Source organism: Nerophis lumbriciformis, linkage group LG36, assembly GCF_033978685.3.
Source record: "Nerophis lumbriciformis linkage group LG36, RoL_Nlum_v2.1, whole genome shotgun sequence".
Lineage (NCBI taxonomy): Eukaryota > Metazoa > Chordata > Actinopteri > Syngnathiformes > Syngnathidae > Nerophis > Nerophis lumbriciformis.
In genome coordinates, this window is record NC_084583.2 from 11,009,288 (window position 1) to 11,031,790 (window position 22,503).

General features: G+C 40.2%; 1 protein-coding gene across 1 annotated transcript in view; it reads left to right on the forward strand.

Moving 5' to 3' along the window:
- bicc2 (bicaudal C homolog 2) overlaps nucleotides 1-20,667 on the forward strand; it is a 77,522-nt gene extending 56,855 nt beyond the window's left edge. Inside the window, exons 15-19 of the mRNA XM_061930230.1 lie at nucleotides 8,679-8,836; nucleotides 10,328-10,508; nucleotides 10,588-10,754; nucleotides 20,177-20,276; nucleotides 20,378-20,667. Of these exons, the coding sequence (XP_061786214.1) occupies nucleotides 8,679-8,836; nucleotides 10,328-10,508; nucleotides 10,588-10,754; nucleotides 20,177-20,276; nucleotides 20,378-20,508 (737 nt within the window). The 3' untranslated portion in view covers nucleotides 20,509-20,667. The remainder of the gene's footprint in view (nucleotides 1-8,678; nucleotides 8,837-10,327; nucleotides 10,509-10,587; nucleotides 10,755-20,176; nucleotides 20,277-20,377) is intronic.
- The last annotated feature ends 1,836 nt before the right edge of the window (nucleotides 20,668-22,503 follow it).

Below are 22,503 nucleotides of genomic sequence, written 5' to 3' on the forward strand. Positions count from 1 at the left end.
TTGGCGACACGGCGCCCGTCTTCACAATAAAACAATACTATAAGTCTCATTCAAAGCACACGCAGAAAGACACATGAAACTGTGTCCCCGTGATGGGACTAAGATATTTGGCCCCCACCTAAACACAAAGTTAATGCTACCTCGTCCATCATTCAGAAAGAGATATGGAGAAAATCCACCGCCAAACGGTCCCAAATTGCCTTAGTGTTCCTTTATGATGGGATTATGAACTCGGAGTGTGAATGGGCCATCTGCTCCGTAAGTCATTTAAAGTCACATATCGCAGGAGATGGATGCTGCATTGACTCACAGAACCAGGCTCCCAGACTGAGTTAGACCATGGCGTGACACTATCAACTCTGGAGGGACACATAGGAAATAAATAGATAAATACATAATTATTTAATTAATGTGTCATTTATTAATTATACTTGGAATTAGAGATGTGCGATAATATCGGGCTGCCGATATTATCGGCCGGCCGATAAATGCTTTAAAATGTAATATCGGAAATCGGTTCGGAAGTTAGCGGTATCGGTTTCAAAAAGTAAAATGTATGACTTTTTAAAACGCCGCTAAACCTTAAAGGCACTGCCTTTGCGTGCCGGCCCAGTCACATAATATCTACGGCTTTTCACACACACAAGCGAATGCACAAATATTTGGTCAACAGCCATACAGGTCACACTGAGGGTGGCCGTTTAAACAACTTTAACACTGTTACAAATATGCGCCACACTGTGAACCCACACCAAACAAGAATGACAATGAACATCCGCACCGTAACACAACATAAACACAACAGAACAAATACCCAGAAGCCCTTGCAGCACTAACTCTTCCGGGACGCTACAATATACACCCCCCGCCCACCTCAACCTCCTCATCCTCTCTCAGGGAGAGCATGTCCCAAATTCCAAGCTGCTGTTTTGAGGCATGTTAAAAAAAAATAATGCAGTTTGTGACTTCAATAATAAATACGGCAATGCCATGTTGGCATTTTTTTTTTTCCATAACTTGAGTTGATTTATTTTGGAAAACCTTGTTACATTGTTTAATGCATCCAGCGGGGCATCACAACAAAATTAGGCATAATAATGTGTTAAATTCCACGACTGTATATATCGGTATCGGTTGATATCGGCCGATAAATGCTTTAAAATGTAGTATCGGAAATTATCGGTATCGGTTCGGAAATTAGCGGTATCCGTTTCAAAAAGTAAAATGTATGACTTTTTAAAACGCCGCTAAACCTTAAAGGCACTGCCTTTGCGTGCCGGCCCAGTCACATAATATCTACGGCTTTTCACACACACAAGCAAATGCACGAATATTTGGTCAACAGCCATACAGGTCACACTGAGGGTGGCCGTATAAACAACCTTAACACTGTTACAAATATGCGCCACACTGTGAACCCACACCAAACAAGAATGACAATGAACATCCGCACCGTAACACAACATAAACACAACAGAACAAATACCCAGAAGCCCTTGCAGCACTAACTCTTCCGGGACGCTACAATATACACCCCCCGCCCACCTCAACCTCCTCATCCTCTCTCAGGGAGAGCATGTCCCAAATTCCAAGCTGCTGTTTTAAAGGCATGTTAAAAAAAATCAATGCACTTTGTGACTTCAATAATAAATATGGCAGTGCCATGTTGGCATTTTTTTTTTCCATAACTTGAGTTGATTTATTTTGGAAAACCTTGTTACATTGTTTAATGCATCCAGCGGGGCATCACAACAAAATTAGGCATAATAATGTGTTAAATTCCACGACTGTATATATCGGTATCGGTTGATATCGGCCAATAAATGCTTTATAATGTAATATCGGAAATTATCGGTATCGGTTCGGAAATTAGCGGAATCGGTTTCAAAAAGTAAAATGTATGACTTTTAAAAACGCCGCTAAACCTTAAAGGCACTGCCTTTGCGTGCCGGCCGAGTCACATAATATCTACGGCTTTTCACACACACAAGCGAATGCACGAATACTTGGTCAACAGCCATACAGGTCACACTGAGGGTGGCCGTATAAACAACCTTAACACTGTTACAAATATGCGCCACACTGTGAACCCACACCAAACAAGAATGACAATGAACATCCGCACCGTAACACAACATAAACACAACAAAACAAATACCCAGAAGCCCTTGCAGCACTAACTCTTCCGGGACGCTACAATATACACCCCCCGCCCACCTCAACCTCCTCACCCTCTCTCAGGGAGAGCATGTCCCAAATTCCAAGCTGCTGTTTTGAGGCATGTTAAAAAAAAATAATGCAGTTTGTGACTTCAATAATAAATACGGCAATGCCATGTTGGCATTTTTTTTCCCATAACTTGAGTTGATTTATTTTGGAAAACCTTGTTACATTGTTTAATGCATCCAGCGGGGCATCACAACTAAATTAGGCATAATAATGTGTTAAATTCCACGACTGTATATATCGGTATCGGTTGATATCGGCCGATAAATGCTTTAAAATGTAGTATCGGAAATTATCGGTATCGGTTCGGAAATTAGCGGTATCCGTTTCAAAAAGTAAAATGTATGACTTTTTAAAACGCCGCTAAACCTTAAAGGCACTGCCTTTGCGTGCCGGCCCAGTCACATAATATCTACGGCTTTTCACACACACAAGCAAATGCACGAATATTTGGTCAACAGCCATACAGGTCACACTGAGGGTGGCCGTATAAACAACCTTAACACTGTTACAAATATGCGCCACACTGTGAACCCACACCAAACAAGAATGACAATGAACATCCGCACCGTAACACAACATAAACACAACAGAACAAATACCCAGAAGCCCTTGCAGCACTAACTCTTCCGGGACGCTACAATATACACCCCCCGCCCACCTCAACCTCCTCATGCTCTCTCAGGGAGAGCATGTCCCAAATTCCAAGCTGCTGTTTTGAGGCATGTTAAAAAAAAATCAATGCACTTTGTGACTTCAATAATAAATATGGCAGTGCCATGTTGGCATTTTTTTTTTCCATAACTTGAGTTGATTTATTTTGGAAAACCTTGTTACATTGTTTAATGCATCCAGCGGGGCATCACAACAAAATTAGGCATAATAATGTGTTAAATTCCACGACTGTATATATCGGTATCGGTTGATATCGGAATCGGTAATTAAGAGTTGGACAATATCGGAATATCGGCAAAAAAAGCCATTATCGGACATCTCTAGTTGTAATTAAATACACACATGTTTTAAATGTCATTATTAATTAAATGTATTTAATAATCCATCCATCCATTTTCGACCGCTTGTCCCTTTTGGGGTCGCGGGGGGTGCTGGAGCCTATCTCAGCTGCATTCGGGCGACAAGTGGCCAACACACCATGGTAATACTTGTATCTCTGACTACGGTAGCCGTAATGGGCCAACAATCCATCAAGCGGTGCGGCTTCAAAGTCATACTAAAACATTTTGGCAGATTTTTGAGCGCCGTGTGTAATGTTCGTTATTTCCAATGGCACATTTAAAGTTTTGGTGTTGTTTACTGGCGTCATATTGCAGTCTAAAACTAGAGATGGCCGATAAATGCTTTAAAATGTAATATCGGAAATCGTTTTTTTATTATCAATATCGTTTTTTTTATTTTTTATTTTTTTTATTTTTATTAAATCAACATAAAAAACACAAGATACACTTACAATTAGTGCACCAACCCAAAAAACTCCCTCCTCCATTTACACTCATTCACACAAAAGGGTTGTTTCTTTCTGTTATTAATATTCTGGTTCCTACATTATATATCAATATACATTCTACTCATTTTCATTAATTACTAGTTTCTATGTAACTGTTTTTATATTGTTTTACTTTCTTTTTTATTCAAGAAAATGTTTTTAATTTATTTATCTCATTTTATTTTATAATTTTTTTTTTTAAAAAGGACCTTATCTTCACCATACCTGGTTGTCCAAATTAGGCATAATAATGTGTTAATTCCACGACTGTATATATCGGTATCTGTTGATATCGGTATCGGTTATTAAGAGTAGGACAATATCGGAATATCGGCAAAAAAGCCATTATCGGACATACCTAGTCTACACGTATCTCGTATGTATGACTGCCATCATATTACAGTCTACACGTATCTCCTATGTGTACGTACTGTATCTATTATGTCTGACTGCCATCTGCTGGCCACACTTATAATTTCCCCGCGTACCAAATAAAATTGCTTCGAGGTCGGTAAGCCATACTTGCCAACCCTCCCGGATTTTCCGGGAGACTCCCGAAATTCAGCGCCTCTCCCGAAAACCTCCCGGGACACATTTTCTCCCGAAAATCTCCCGAAATTCAGGCGGACCTGGAGGCCACGCCCCCTCAATGTTGTTGTAATATATTGAGTTGGAGGCAATAAACAGGCGAAGGGATGAAGTACGTCTCTTTACTGTAGACTTCAGAACAGACTCACACACTTGACGTCAGGTGCGCAACACCACGTAAATCGTTGGCCAACCAAAAAGTAACCCCAGTACGCTATAGCCAACATTCACCAGGAGATGGCAACAGACAAACAAAGGTCACTCTATTACATTCCAGTCTCTCCATGTTTTCTCACCATGGTAACATGTGATCCACATGCACTGTGCGCTGTCTCTGTCCCTCTTGATAGATTATATATATATATATATATATATATATATATATATATATATATATATATATATATATATATATATATATATATATATAAATATATAATAATATATATATAAGAAAATACTTCACTTTCAGTGAATTCTAGCTATATATATATATATATATATATATATTTATTTATTTTATCACATATATATACATATATATATATATATATATATATATATATATATATATATATATATATATATATATATATATATATATGTTCCTTGCTCGTGCAATATGTTACACAAAAATTACCACATCCTTGCTTCTTTTTGTGTGGGTGTGTCTCGCTCTTAACAGCGTGAGCCTTATTAAGTATGCCACTTGCTGGCATCAAGAAGCACTGATCTGGATGCATTATTCAACACCTGAACCAAGCATGTCCGTCTATATATATATTGGAGTGGAACTGCAGTGATGGACAGACCGCATTGATCCGCTTTGTCAATGTGAAACTGCAAAGTCTCCCCCAGCTCTTTAGAGCTGTCCATCATATGTTGCATTATTGTTTGGCCTTTCAACAACTTTATATTGAGTCAGACATATAACACTCTTTCTGAGACTCACTAGAAACTAATATAGCATGTTTGATACCTACTGTATGTGACAGGCATACTGTGAAGTATTTGGATGTACGTTTACTAGGAAACTGAAACGGTTGTAAGTAAAGACGAGGATGTCGTTGTGGCTTATGCAGCCCTTTGAGACACTTGTGATTAAGGGCTATATAAGTACACTTTGATTGATTGATTGATTGGAAAACTATTACCGTATTTTTCGGAGTATAAGTCGCTCCGGAGTATAAGTCGCACCGGCCGAAAATGCATAATAAAGAAGGAAAAATCATATATAAGTCGCACTGGAGTATAAGTCGCATTTTTTGGGGAAATGTATTTGATAAAAGCCAACACCAAGAATAGACATTTGAAAGGCAATTTAAAATAAATAAAGAATAGTGAACAACAGGCTGAATAAGTGTACGTTATATGAGGCATAAATAACCAACTGAGAACAAGTTGAAAAACTTATTGGGGTGTTACCATTGAGTGGTCAATTGTACGGAATATGTACTGTACTGTGCAATCTACTAATAAAAGTTTCAGTCAATCGATCAAAAGCAACAACAATTAGGTGAACTGTCCTCATTTGTACCCGCCCCACTGTCACTAGCCCAGTGGTGCACTCAGTTTAAAATATTAAAACTCCTTTACTTTAACAGAGGTTAAAAGAAAACTGAATTAAAAAAATTCAATTAAACATATCTCAAAAGGGTGATGGGAAGAAGTATCAAACTTTTTGAATTCCCCCCTTTTTTACATAACGTATTTTTCGGACTATAAGTCGCTCCTGAGTATAAGTCGCACCCCCGGCCAAACTATGAAAAAAACTGCGACTTATAGTCCGAAAAATACGGTTTTAACTAAAGATTGAAAAATGTTCAGATCCTGGGATCAGAGCTGTGTTCCAGTCTCCGCAAAAAATAAACGTTTTTTTTTTCCAAGTACATTATCACTGGAGGTCGAATGGAAAAGGAATAGCTAAGCATGCTACAAACACACGTCGAGCAGGATGCTAGCTGCTAAAGCTTCGATGCAAAGTAGGAGTGACCGATCCAGATGTTGATACTATCGATACCTAGTGGAATATCAGTATATTAGCAAAACTAAAGTTATTAGATGGATATTTTTCGTTTGTTTGTTTTTTTTGTTATTGTTTACAAAGTCTGGGAGAAAGTCTCTGGATACAAGAAGGCTTTGAGGACAAAACCCAAATAATTTCAATGGGAGCCAATAGTAGATTTAGATTTAGTTTAGCTATCATGCACTGGCAACTTTATTTGGGTTTTAAAAATCGTATGTAGCATTCAGGACCGCACCAAAGACTATAAATTACCTAACCCATTACCTAAAGTTAAAGTTAAAGTACCAATGATTGTCACACACACACTAGGTGTGGCGAAATTATTCTCTGCATTTGACCCATCACCCTTGATCACCCCCTGGGAGGTGAGGGGAGCAGTGAGCAGCAGGAACCATTTTTGGTGATTTAACCCCCAATTCCAACCCTTGATGCTGAGTGCCAAGCAGGGAGGTAATGGGTCCCATTTTTATAGTCTTTGGTATGACTCAGCCGGGGTTTGAACTCACAACCTACCGATATCAGGGCGGACACTCTAACCACTAGGCCACTGAGTAGGTCATAACCTACCTGGAAAACCGGTGGTCACTGAAGCTTCTTGAACATTTCAAAACACACAGCAGATCTAACATAATATTATGAGAGTCCAGTCCATAGTGGATCAAACATAATAGTGAGAGTCCAGTCCATAGTGGATCTAACATAATAGTGTGAGAGTCCAGTCCATAGTGGATCTAACATAATATTGTGAGAGTCCAGTCCATAGTGGATCTAACATAATAGTGAGAGTCCAGTCCATAGTGGATCTAACATAATAGTGTGAGAGTCCAGTCCATAGTGGATCTAACATAATATTGTGAGAGTCCAGTCCATTGTGGATCTAACATAATAGTGAGAGTCCAGTCCATAGTGGATCTAACATAATATTGTGAGAGTCCAGCCCATAGTGGATCTAACATAATAGTGTGAGAGTCCAGTCCATAGTGGATCTAACATAATATTGTGAGAGTCCAGTCCATAGTGGATCTAACATAATAGTGAGAGTCCAGTCCATAGTGGATCTAACATAATATTGTGAGAGTCCAGTCCATAGTGGATCTAACATAATAGTGAGAGTCCAGTCCATAGTGGATCTAGCATTGTCCGCTGATTTCTTTGGACTCATATAGGGCTAGCAAGCCATTGTGTAGTTACCCTGAATTGATTAACGTGGACCCCGACTTAAACAAGTTGAAAAACTTATTGGGGTGTTACCATTGAGTGGTCAATTGTACGGAATATGTACTGTACTGTGCAATCTACTAATACAAGTTTCAGTCAATCAATCAAAAGCAACAACAATTAGGTGAACTGTCCTCATTTGTAACCCGCCCCACTGTCACTAGCCCAGTGGTGCACTCAGTTTAAAATATTAAATCTCCTTAACTTTAACAGAGGTTAAAAGAAAACTGAATTAAAAAAATTCAATTAAACATATCTCAAAAGGGTGATGGGAAGAAGTATCAACTTTTTGAATTACCCCCTTTTTTACATAACGTATTTTTCAGACTATAAGTCGCTCCTGAGTATAAGTCGCATCAAACTATGAAAAAAAGTGCGACTTATAGTCCGAAAAATACGATTTTAACTAAAGATTGAAAAATGTTCAGATCCTGGGATCAGAGCTGTGTTCCAGTCTCCGCAAAAAATAAACCGTTTTTTTCCCCAAGTACATTATCACTGGAGGTCGAATGGAAAAGGAATAGCTAAGCATGCTACGAACACACGTCGAGCAGGACGACACAAGATGCTAACTGCTAACTTTTTGAATCCCCCCCCCCCCTTTTTTTACATAGTTACTTGAACTAATATCCAGTTTTCCCCGAACCACATTTCATCACATTCATCTGGATCAGTGGTTCTTAACCTTGTTGGAGGTACCGAACCCCACCAGTTTCATCGAACCCTTCAGATTCAAGACAGTTATATGTTTTTTTTTTACTGGTGCACAAAATGAACCATGCATGAACATCACCTTGTTCAAAGAACAAAACCAACACAACTCACAAGAAATGACACACCTGCAAATCAGATGGAAAATTAGAGGGAACATTGTTTGGAGTTATCCGTAATACGCCGATCGGGAGAAGTTTGTATTTACATGATGAGTCGGTGTGTCTTGACCTCCGCCGAACCCCTGAGACCGACTCACCGAACCCCTAGGGTTCGATCGAACCCAGGTTAAGAACCACTGATCTAGATCCACATTACTCCATTTACCCAGAACAAGGTATTTGGATTTGACTAAACTGTCCAGTTCTTCGCAGTCATGCTTCTTCCTTTGGGGCTTCTACGCAGCCATGCAGAGAAAACCGGTGGTCACTGAAGTCCGCACACCCACGGACACATGGAGTGGTCTGGGATTCTCCAAATCCATGCCGGCGGAGGCCGTGAAGGAACTGCGGAACATCAGCCGTCGCAGCTACAAGCCCTACCTGAGCGCCTGTACCAGCCAGGTACAAATCCACCTCGACTAAACCGGCAGCTACTTTCTTTTCTAAGCTCTCCTCGAGCTATTCCGAGTCACCGGTCTCATTTGTCAAATCACTTCAAAGAGTTCTCCCGCTGTGTGGCCGACGACGGCAATTTGGATACTCAATTAGTCTCGGGCTGATAGCATCGCTTTGGTCAGCACAGACGCTCACGTCGCCCTGCTTCCCTGAGTGCGTCTACCTCGTTAAAAGAAACCTTCAAACGGGCTGACGAGCCGAATCAATGTGGAGTAATGAGACTTTATGGACATTCTTACGTTCACCCCAAAGTAGTGGCGCTTGGGGGAAAGATGGTCTTTCTCCACCGCGTGGCGTTTTATATTTGATACAGAGCCGTGATTCATGTGCGTGAATCAACATAGTGTTCCCCATCACCAACCACATCACTTTGATACATAGTGGATCTAACATAATAGTGAGAGTCTAGTCCATAGTGGATCTAACATAATAGTGAGAGTCCAGTCTATAGTGGATCTAACATAATAGTGTGAGAGTCCAGTCCATAGTGGATCTAGCATAATATTGTGAGAGTCCAGTCCATAGTGGATCTAACATAATAGTGAGAGTCCAGTCCATAGTGGATCTAACATAATAGTGTGAGAGTCCAGTCCATAGTGGATCTAACATAATAGTGAGAGTCCAGTCCATAGTGGATCTAACATAATAGTGTGAGAGTCCAGTCCATAGTGGATCTAACATAATAGTAAGAGTCCAGTCCATAGTGGATCTAACATAATAGTGAGAGTCCAGTCCATAGTGGATCAAACATAATAGTGAGAGTCCAGTCCATAGTGGATCTAACATAATAGTGTTAGACTCCAGTCCATAGTAGATCTAACATAATAGTGAGAGTCCAGTCCATAGTGGATCTAACATAATATTATGAGAGTCCAGTCCATAGTGGATCGATTTCCACACTTCTATTAGCCCCGGGTCCAGTGGACCCGGACATCTTATATGTAATAGAAATGTGTAGGGGGGGGGGTGTATGGTGTGTGGTCATTAAATATGTATTCTGATATATGTTCTTCACAGAAAATGAGCCAAAGTCAGCGAGTCTCAGTTTGAAAAATTAATTAATTGTATCATTTTTCTTTTAATAAAACATTAAAACGGGTCCCACAGACCCGAACACCACACAAGGGTTAACAGAGCGACAGGTGATCAGACAAACACTCACAGCCGTGTCATCTACGCACCTGCCGCTGATTTTGAAGCCGGTCCTGGCACACCCTGTTTCGCCGCAGGCCCGCAGGCCACGCCCCCCCACACATAATGTTTCTTTCAATGTTTTTACAATGCAAGCACTGGACTTTATTTTTTTTTCCGAAAAAGACAAAATGCTGCCCAGTAAGCTTTGACAACAGCTGGCCCACCACTACGAGTCTGGCATATCTAATGAGCCGGACGTGACGTCAGGTTGCAAATTGTGATGATGTCACGGTGTGATTGCAGCCGTGGGCCAATCAGAACGGGACGGCGTCCTCCAACGGGAGCAACTCAGACAACTGGCGGGACAGACGAGGGTCCCACCCGGCCTCCTCTTCCTCTTCCTCCTCTTCTTCTCCCTCCTCCCCGCCCCCCGCCTCCCACTTTCCTGCATTTCCGCCGAACAGAAACAGAAACGACAAGCTCCGTGAGTCACCTTCCGTGTCGTCACCATGGCCGTTGCCGACCTCCGTCCTGAACTTTGACCTCTCCGTTTGCCTCCGTAGCGGAGGGCTTCGCGGGTTGCGGCGGCTTCTTCGAAGAGGTGTGCTCGTCGAGGAGGGCGTCCACCTGCAGCCAGCGCAGCCCCTCTCCCCAAATGATGGACGACCTGCCAGAGCTTCTGGGCCAGCTGGGCTTGATCAAGTACATCGAAGTGTTTGAGCAGCAAGAGGTAAAAATAAAAAAATAAAAAATAAAAAATAAAAAATAAAAAATAAAAAATAAAATAAAGGTTTTATGTAACTTTAGGAGTGGTTTTTAATCCGTTCTAAAAGGTTCCACAAAGACCGGAACGTACGCAAAATAATACATTCGTCTTCCTATAGAGCAGGGGTGTCAAACTCAAATACAGAGTGGGCCAAAATGTAAAATTGAACAAAGCCGCGGGCCAAAGTTGAACAAATTAACCTTTTAATAGGGACCCAAACAAGTTTTGCATTGGATATTGAACAAGCAAGGCTTATATAACTTTATAGAGACATGCAAAATCAAGTTTCAAATAATAATAATAATAAAACAATATCAATGGCATATCAAATACAATTTAAATAAAAATTGAATGCCTCTTTTCTATTTGCAGCCTTCTGAGGTAAATATCAACATTAACTTTTTCCACAGGCTAATAAATGTGAAAATAAAGTAACAATGAATAAAACAACCATTCAGGAATTAACTGCTCAATTTGCAACACACTGATCTAATCTGATGTGCCCAAGCCAGATACCTGCCATCTTTTCTTGGATGCTAGTTCATTAATGTCGGGGCTCAGGCTTTGAGCTGAGGCAACCTTCATTATCCAACGAAGGTGTTCATCAGTCATTATATCTCGTATTCCACCCGGACCACAGTCTTGGGGGCATGCCTTAAAGGCACTGCCTTTAACGTCCTCTACGAGCTGTCGTCACGTCCGCTTTTCATCCAATCTAACAACGTGCCGGCCCAGTCACAAGATATGTGCGGCTTCTGTACACACACACGTGAATGCAATTCATACTTGATCAACAGCCATACAGGTTACACTGAGGGTGGCCGTATAAACAACTTTAACACTGTTACAAATATACGCCACACTGTGAACCCACACCAAACAAGAATGACAACCCCATTTCGGGAGAACATCCGCACCGTAACACAACATAAATACAACAGAACAAATACCCAGAAACCTTTGCAGCACTAAATCTTCCGGGCGGGCCAGCTCTAGTGTTAATTTGATATTGCCTCAAGGGCCAAATTATATTACACCAATTTACACCAATTTTGGCCCGCGGGCCAGAGTTTGACACCCATGCTATAGACCAGTGGTTCTCAAACTTTTTTCAGTGATGTACCCCCTGTGAATTTTTTTTCAATTCAAGTACCCCCTAATCAGAGCAAAGCATTTTTGGTTGGAAAAAAAGAGATAAAGAAGTAAAATACAGCACTATGTCATCAGTTTCTGATTTATTAAATTGTATAACAGTGCCAAATATTGCTCATTTGTAGTGGTCTTTCTTGAACTATTTGGAAAAAAAGATAGGTTTTTATTTATATTAATAAAGGATTTTTGAATTGTTGCTATTTTTAGAATATTAAAAAAAAAATCTCACGTACCCCTTGGCATACCTTCAAGTACCCCCAGGGGTACGCGTACCCCCATTTGAGAACCACTGCTATAGACTATAAAAATGGGAGCCATTACCTCCCTGCTTGGCACTCAGCATCAAGGGTTGGAATAGGGGGTTAAATCACCAAAAAAATATTCCCGGGCAAGGCCACCGCTGCTGCTCACTGCTCCCCTCACCTCCCAGGGGGTGATCAAGGGTGATGGGTCAAATGCAGAGAATGATTTCGCCACACCTAGTGTGTACTTTAACTTTAACTATAGAAAATAATGTGATGCACAAGAATGTGAACCCACTTTGTATAAAGAGTAATCATGGCCGTCCTTAACTAAATAGAGCAGAATTTTTACTTTATTTAAAAAAATATCCAACTTGATTGTATTCTTCAATTGTGTATTACTCAAACAAATTAATGGGAAATAAATTGTTCAATAGAAAAAATAAATTGTGTAAAATAACACATTTAAAATATAAATCTACACATATTCCTGACACTTGACCATTTAGGATTCAAACCTGGTACACTATTTTGCCAAAAGTATTTGGCCACCTGCCTTGACTCACACATGAACTTGAAGTGCCATCCCATGGAATTGTCCAAAAATGTTTTGGGATCCTGGAGCATTCAACGTTCCTTTCACTGGAACTAAGGGGCCAAGCCCAACTCCTGAAAAACCGACCCCACACCATAATTCCTCCCCCACCAAATTTCACACTTGGCACAATGCAGTCCGAAATGTAGCGTTCTCCTGGCAACCTCCAAACCCAGACTCGTCCATCAGATTGCCAGATGGAAAAGCTGTTACGGTTTGGTTGCAGCTTACTAAAATACAAACCCCGTTTCCATATTGTCAGAGTATGTTGGTGACGAACCCAAAGATGCAGAGATGGCAGGCTTTGTCCAGGAAAACTTGATTTAATTTAACACTATAGCAAAAAAACAAACAAAAGGGTACAAACAAAAGGCGCGCACAAGGCGGAGAACAAACTTGGCTATGAACTAAAACAGCTCAAAGGCTAACTGTCGACAAGAAACAAAAACACTTACTGTGACACGAAGGAACTATGACATGAGCAGAGTGAACAAAAATAGACAGAGCTACAACGACAAGTATTATGACAGGTAGTAGTGACAATAATCCAGCACTGACTGGAGAGGACGGCATGTTCAAACAGCAGCTGGCTGATTGACACCAGGTGTGGCCAGGTGCCAATCAGCCACTGCTGAGGGGACAAAGCACTCAGGGAGATAATCAGGAAATAACCAAAATAAGAGCGCTGACAGGAAACAAAGACAGGAAAAACCAAAACCTAACTGAACTGTCAGTGACAAACCTGACACATATGAGTTGGGAAATTGTGTTAGATGTAAATATAAACGGAGTACAATGATTTGCAAATCATTTTCAACCCATATTCAGTTGAATATGCTACAAAGACAACATATTTGATGTTCAAACTGATACATTTTTTTTTTTTTTGCAAATAATAATTAACTTCGAATTTCATGGCTGCAACACGTGCCAAAGTAGTTGGGAAAGGGCATGTTCACCACTGTGTTACATGGCCTTTCCTTTTAACATCACTCAGTAAAAGTTTGGGAACTGAGGAGACACATTTTTAAGCTTCTCAGGTGGAATTCTTTCCCATTCTTGCTTGATGTACAGCTTAAGTTGTTCAACAGTCCGGGGGTCTCCGTTGTGGTGTTTTAGGCTTCATAATGCGCCACACATTTTCAATGGGAGACAGGTCTGGACTACAGGCAGGCCAGTCTAGTACCCGCACTCTTTTACTATGAAGCCACGTTGATGTAACACGTGGCTTGGCATTGTCTTGCTGAAATAAGCAGGGGCGTCCATGGTAACGTTGCTTGGATGGCAACATATGTTGCTCCAAAACATTTATGTACCTTTCAGCATTAATGGCGCCTTCACAGATGTGTAAGTTACCCATGTCTTGGGCACTAATACACCACCATACCATCACACATGCTGGCTTTTCAACTTTGCGCCTATAACAATCCGGATGGTTCTTTTCCTCTTTGGTCCGGAGGTCACGACGTCCACAGTTTCCAAAAACAATTTGAAATGTGGACTCGTCAGACCACAGAACACTTTTCCACTTTGTATCAGTCCATCTTAGATGAGCTCAGGCCCGGCGAAGCCGACGGCGTTTCTGGGTGTTGTTGATAAACGGTTTTCGCCTTGCTTAGGAGAGTTTTAACTTGCACTTACAGATGTAGCGACTAACTGTAGTTACTGACAGTGGGTTTCTGAAGTGTTCCTGAGCCCATGTGGTGATATCCTTTACACACTGATGTCGCTTGTTGATGCTCAAATATGTTGTCTTTGTAGCATATTCAACTGAATATGGGTTGAAAAGGATTTGCAAATCATTGTATTCCGTTTATATTTACATCTAACACAATTTCCCAACTCATATGGAAACGGGGTTTGTAGTTTGTTCTCCCGGGATGCAAACGGACGACTCCGGACAGGACTTGCAGGACAAAGGCAGGCTTAAATAATGTCTCTTGATTAAAACCAGGTGAGCGTCCCGAACACCAGAGGCAGGTGAAAATCATAAGTAGCCATGGTAACGAACTCAGGAGGTGCACAAATAGGAACTTAAGGAGTCCAAAACTAACCGAAAACACCAAACCTGATCCGGACCACGGATCATGACAAAAGCGTGACTCATCAGTCCAGAGAAGGCTTTACACCACTGCATCCCACGCTTTGCATTGGACTTGGAGATGTATGGCTTAGATTCAGCTGCTCGGCCATGGAAACCCACTCCATGAAGCTCTCTGCGTACTGTACGTGGGCTAATTGGAAATTCACATGATGTTTGGAGCTCTGTAGCAACTGACTGTGCAGAAAGTCTTTGCACTATGCTGACCTCTCTGTCAGTTTATGTGGCCTACCACTTGGTGGCTGAGTTGCTGTTGTTCCCAAACTCTTCACTTTTCTTATAATAAAGTTGGAATATTTGGGAACGAGGAAATTTCACGACTGGATTTGTTGCACAGGTGGCATCCTGTGACGGTTCCACGCTGGAAATCACTGAGAGCGGCCCGTTCTTTCACAAACGTTTGTAGAAACAGTCTCCATGCCTAAGTGCTTGATTTGATACACCTGTGGCCCGGGCCAAGTGATTAGGATCATTTGGATGGGTGGCCAAATACTTTTGGCAATATAGTGTGTTTTCTGCTTCCAAGCCCAGCGCTAACACAACGCCAGGATTTAGTGAATATCTGGGGACTTATATATTCTTATCAGTGACACAGTAGGAAGCGAGCTAAGAATACATTAGTTTGTGGTTACTTTTCATCTGAAGAATAATTATCACAAATACCGAATTTTTCGGACTACAAGGCGCACTTAAAATCCTTTAATTTTCTCAAAACTCGACAGTGCGCCTTATAACCCGGTGCGCCTAATGTACGGAATAATTTTGGTTATACTTACCGACCTCAAAGCTATTTTATTTGGTACATGGTGACACGATAAGTGTGACCAGTAGATGGCAGTCACACATAAGAGATACGCGTCGACTGCAATATGACTCAAGTAAACAACACAAAAATGTTATATGTCCATCCATCCATCCATTTTCTACCACTTGTCCCTTCTTTGGGGTCTCAGCTGCATTCGGGCGGAAGGCGGGGTACACCCTGGACAAGTCGCCACCTCATCGCAGGGGCCAACGCAGATAGACAGACAACATTCACACACTAGGGACCGATTTAGTGTCGCCAATCAACCTATCCCCAGGTGCATGTCTTTGGACCAGTCAATAAAATTCGACCAAACAATTATGTCCATGTTCCATTGGCAGCAAAACAGGCCCAGAGCATAATACTACCACCACCATGCTTGGCGGTAGGTATGGTGTTTTATACTAGACCCACTATGAACTGGACTCTCACTATTATGTTAGATCCACTATGGACTGGACTCTCACTATTATGTTAGATCCACTATGGACTGGACTCTCACTATTATGTTAGATCCACTATGGACTGGACTCTCACTATTATGTTGGATCCACTATGGACTGGAGTCTCACACTATTATGTTAGATCCACTATGGACTGGACTCTCACAATATTATGTTAGATCCACTATGGACTGAACTCTCACTATTATGTTAGACCCACTATGGACTGGACTTTCACAATATTGTACTAGACCCACTATGGACTGGACTCTCACTATTATGTTAGATCCACTATGGACTGGACTTTCACAATATTATACTAGACCCACTATGGACTGGACTCTCACTATTATGTTAAAACCACTATGGACTGGACTCTCACTATTATGTTAGATCCACTATGGACTGGACTCTCACTATTATGTTAGATCCACTATGGACTGGACTCTCACTATTATGTTAGATCCACTATGGACTGGACTCTCACTATTATGTTAGATCCACTATGGACTGGACTTTCACAATATTATACTAGACCCACTATGGACTGGACTCTCACTATTATGTTAGATCCACTATGGACTGGACTCTCACTATTATGTTAGATCCACTATGGACTGGACTATCACTATTATGTTGGATCCACTTTGGACTGGACTCTCACTCTTATGTTAGATCCACTATGGACTGGACTCTCACTATTATGTTAGATCCACTATGGACTGGACTCTCACTATCATGTTAGATCCACTATGGACTGGATTCTCACTATTATGTTAGATCCACTATGGACTGGACTCTCACACTATTATGTTAGATCCACTATGGACTGGACTCTCACTATTATGTTAGATCCACTATGGACTGGACTCTCACACTATTATGTTAGATCCACTATGGACTAGACTCTCACTATTATGTTAGATCCACTATGGACTGGACTTTCACACTATTATGTTAGATCCACTATGGACTGGACTCTCACTATTATGTTAGATCCACTATGGATACTGGACTCTCACTATTATGTTAGATCCACTATGGACTAGACTCTCACTATTATGTTAGATCCACTATGGACTGGACTCTCACTATTATGTTAGATCCACTATGGACTAGACTCTCACTATTATGTTAGATAATAATAATAATAACTGGGATTTATATAGCGCTTTTCTAAGTACCCAAAGTCGCTTTTACATGTAGAACCCATCATTCATTCACACCTGATGGTGGTAAGCTACTTTCATAGCCACAGCTTCCCTGGGGTAGACTGACGGAGATCCACTATGGACTGGACTCTCACTATTATGTTAGATCCACTATGGACTGGACTCTCACACTATTATGTTAGATCCACTATGGACTGGACTCTCACAATATTATGTTAGATCCACTATGGACTGGACTCTCACTATTATGTTAGATCCACTATGGACTAGACTCTCACTATTATGTTAGATCCACTATGGACTGGACTCTCACTATTATGTTAGATCCACTATGGACTAGACTCTCACTATTATGTTAGATAATAATAATAATAACTGGGATTTATATAGCGCTTTTCTAAGTACCCAAAGTCGCTTTTACATGTAGAACCCATCATTCATTCACACCTGATGGTGGTAAGCTACTTTCATAGCCACAGCTTCCCTGGGGTAGACTGACGGAGATCCACTATGGACTGGACTCTCACTATTATGTTAGATCCACTATGGACTGGACTCTCACACTATTATGTTAGATCCACTATGGACTGGACTCTCACAATATTATGTTAGATCCACTATGGACTGGACTCTCACTATTATGTTAGAGCCACTATGGACTGGACTCTCACTATTATGTTAGATCCACTATGGACTGCACTCTCACTATTATGTTGGATCCACTATGGACTGGACTCTCACTATTATGTTAGATCCACTATGGACTGGACTCTCTCACTATTATGTTAGATCCACTATGGACTAGACTCTCACTATTATGTTAGATCCACTATGGACTGGACTCTCACAATATTATGTTAGATCCACTATGGACTGGACTTTCACAATATTGTACAAGACCCACTATGGACTGGACTCTCACTATTATGTTAGATCCACTATGGACTGGACTCTCACTATTATGTTAGATCCACTATGGATACTGGACTCTCACTATTATGTTAGATCCACTCTGGACTGGACTTTCACAATATTATACTAGACCCACTACGGACTGGACTCTCACTATTATGTTAGATCCACTATGGACTGGACTCTCACAATATTATACTAAACCCACTACGGACTGGACTCTCACTATTATGTTAGATCCACTATGGACTGGACTCTCACTATTATGTTAGATCCACTATGGACTGGACTTTCACAATATTATACTAGACCCACTATGGACTGGACTCTCACTATTATGTTAGATCCACTATGGACTGGACTCACACTATTATGTTAGATCCACTATGGACTGGACTCTCACTATTATGTTGGATCCACTATGGACTGGACTTTCACAATATTATACTGGGATTAAAGGCCTCACCGTTTCTCCTCCAAACATATTCTTGGGTATTGTGGCCAAACAGCTCCATTTTTGTTTCATCTGACCACAGAACTTTCTTATCTTTGTCCATGTGATGTCAGAAACAAGTCCATGTCAGAAAACCAACAAATTTAGCTGAACTGCACCAATTTTGTGGCCAACAATTCAAGCAGAAGCTTGTGGATGGCTACCAAAAGCGCCTTATTGCAGTGAAACTTGCCAAGGGACATGTAAGCAAATATTAACATTGCTGTATGTATACTTTTGACCCTCACATTTTCAGTAGACCCATAATAAATTCATAAAAGAACCAAACTTCATGAATTTTTTTTTGTATGTGCTCCAATCACTCTATCACAAAAAAAATAAGAGTTGTAGAAATTATTGGAAACTCAAGACAGCCATGACATGATGCGCACCCTGAACTCCATTGTAAAAATGCGTGTTTCTACATTTGTTGTGTTTGTTCTATTTTATTTTATGCTTAAATCATACTTGCCAACCCTCCCGAATTTTCCGGCCGACTCCCGAAATTCAGCGCCTCTCCCGAAAACCTCCCGGGACAAATATTCTCCCAAAAATCTCCCAATTTTCAGCCGGAGCTGGAGGCCACGCCCCCTCCAGCTCCATGCGGACCTGAGTGAGGACAGCCTTTTTTCATGACGGGAGGACAACAGGGTGACAAGAACTAAATCATCCAGACTAGAGATAAATTGCATTATTATGTTTATCTTACCTAAAAATAAATATATTTATTAATTAAAAAAAAAGAAAAACTAAATACATTTTTACTGTATTTTGCTAAAAACATCAAAATTAATTGTATTTTTATTTGTATTTTTTCTGACTCCTTATTACATCCAGGCATTAGAATTATACATTAAAAAAAACATATTTGAAATAATTAAATTTAAATTATCATAATAATTCATTTAAATTGACCATATTTAATTATTAAAATAATTGCTTGTTTATCAACAACTTTAGCATTTTATTCATTACATTTTGAAGCTCTCAGAAGCCAAGTTATGTTATATTCCTTAAGATTTATTTATGCAAGTTTGAAGTATCAATTATCTAAACACAGTTTTGTTTGCATATTTTCAGGATATATATATATATATATATATATATATATATATATATATATATATATATATATATATATATATATATATGTATGAAATACTTGACTTGGTGAATTCTAGCTGTCAATATACTCCTCCCCTCTTAACCACGCCCCCAACCACACCCTGCCCCACCCCCGACCACTCCCCCACCCCCCACCTCCCGAAATCGGAGGTCGCAAGGTTGGCAAATATGGCTTAAATCTACCATGTTGAGTTAAGTTAAGTGTGTAGTATAATATAATGTGATTAATGATTAATCCAAATTCAAAAGGGGATTAATCTGATTACACAAATGAATCCAATGGCAGGACTATAAAATAACAACAATTTAGCATATTAGCAGTGAAACCCCATGTCTGCTCATGCAGATCGACTACCAGACTTTCCTCACGCTGTCTGACGATGACCTGAAGGAAGTGGGCGTGTGCACGTTCGGCGCCAGACGTAAGATGCTCCTCGCCATCTCAGGTGAGGCCCCACCTGCTGTAGCCTCATAGTCTAGACCTCCATCTCGTAGTCCAAGTCTGTGATGAAACTATTAAAAAAAACACTTTCCTTGTCTGGTCCAGATCTGAACAAGAGCAAGAGGAGGCCTTCGGACACGTCCAGCGTGAAGTCCGGGTACCTGGAAGGCGGAGCCAGCGGCAGACTGCCTCGCATTGTGGACATGGAGGTGGCGACCTTGAGTAACCGCTGGTGAAGAGAAGATCTTGTATTAACCCGTGTCCAAAACAACACACCAGCATGTAATCATGTGTCTGGCGTCAGCAGCCAAATTCCAAAGCTTCTTCTTCTAAATCAAGACAAGGAGGTCTTCTCTTTATCAACGTCCTTTCAATTTGTTCACATTAACCACTAAGTTTTATGCAAATGTCAATAAAATTCGAGCAAACAATTATTGTCCAAGTTCCACTAGAGGGCACTGTTGTCACTCTTGCGTTTACCAGAATGTAGAATGAATGAAAGAATAGTTTGAATGCTGAAGAGTTTGAATTTCCAGGAAAACCGGAATTTGGTTTGGAACTTGGGATAGTGTTAGTTTGGATGTCCAGGATGAGTGGAATGTGTTGATGTTGGAATGGTTTGAATAGGTTGAAAAATGTCCCATTGATTTCAATGGGAACTTCCTGGAATTTCGGGAAAACCGGGAATTTTTCCAGCTCAAAAAACAACTTGGTTTTTGGTCCTGATTAAGAGGAATGTTTTGATGGTAGAACGGTTGGAGTGGGTTGAAAAATGTGGAAAGAGGGTGAAAATAGGGTTAGGAAAACCGAGAATTCTGGAAAATCCTGGAATTTTTTTTAACTTAGGAAAATGATAGTTTGAATGTCCAAGATGGTGGAATGTGTAATGGTTTGAATCGGTTGGAAATGGTGGAAGTTTGAAAAATGGCCAATACATTTTGAATGAGGAAAATGTCCCTGAAAATTGGGAATTCTTAGAAATTCGCAAATGTTTTTTCAGGAAAAGCAGGAATTTTTTGAAATGGTTGGTGTTGGAATTTTTCAAATCGGTCGAGAAATGTTGAAGTAGTAACATTTTCAATTGAGAAATGATATTCCAGGAATTTTGGGAAAACAGGGACATTTTCCAGTTAAAAGTTTGGACAGTAGAACGGTTAAATTGGGTTGAAAAATGTGGAAGGAGTAGTCGCCAGAAAAAAGGGTCAAAAAAGGGTTTGAAAAAAAAAGGAAATTCTGGGAATTCCTGAAATTTTTTTGAACTTGGAAAAATGATAGTTTGAATGTGCAGGATGAGTGGAATATGTTGAAGGTAGAATGGTTTAAATCGGTTGAGGAATGTGGAAATGGTGGAAGTTTGAAAAATAGCCAATACATTTTGAATGAGGAAAATGTCCCTGAAAATTGGGAATTCTTAGAAATCCGCAAATGTTTTTAAATTATTGAAAAAGTGCACTCAATTTTGAACAGGCTGAATATTTTGGAGTTGGAACAGTTTGAATCGGATGAAAAATGTGGCAATTGTAGAACTTTGAAAAATGTCCCATTCTTTTCAATGGGAATTTCATGGAAATTTGGGAATTTCAAGATTTTTGGAAAATGTAAAAAAAACTTGAATGGTCTAAAGGAGTTGAAATGGTTGGTGTTGGAATTTTTCAAATCGGTCGAGAAATGTTGAAGTAGTAACATTTTTAATTGAGAAATGGTATTCCAGGAATTTGGGGAAAACAGGGAATTCTTCCAGTTCAAAAAACAATTTGTTTTTTGTCCTGATTAAGAGGAATGTTTTGACAGTGGAACGGTTGAAGTGGGTCGAAAAATGTGGAAGGAGTGGTCGCCAGAAAAAAGGGTGAAAATAGGGTTGGGAAAACCGAGAATTCTGGAAAATCCTGGAATTTTTTTTGAACTTGGGAAAATGATAGTTTGCATGTCCAGGATGGTGGAATGTGTTGAAGGAGGAATGGTTTGAATCGGTTGAAAAATGTGGAAGTTTGAAAAATGACCAATACATTTTGAATGGGAAAAATGTCCCAGAAAACCTGGAATTATGGGAAATTTGGGAATTTTTTGAAATTTTTCAAGGTAAAGCCCCCGATTCCTGAATAGGCTGAACAGTTTGAAGTTGTAACGGTCTGAATCGGGTGAAAAATGTGGAAGGTAGAACGCGAATGTGGAGAATAATAATAATAAGTTGAATAATAATAAATATATTAATTTTGGTGTAGAAAAGCATA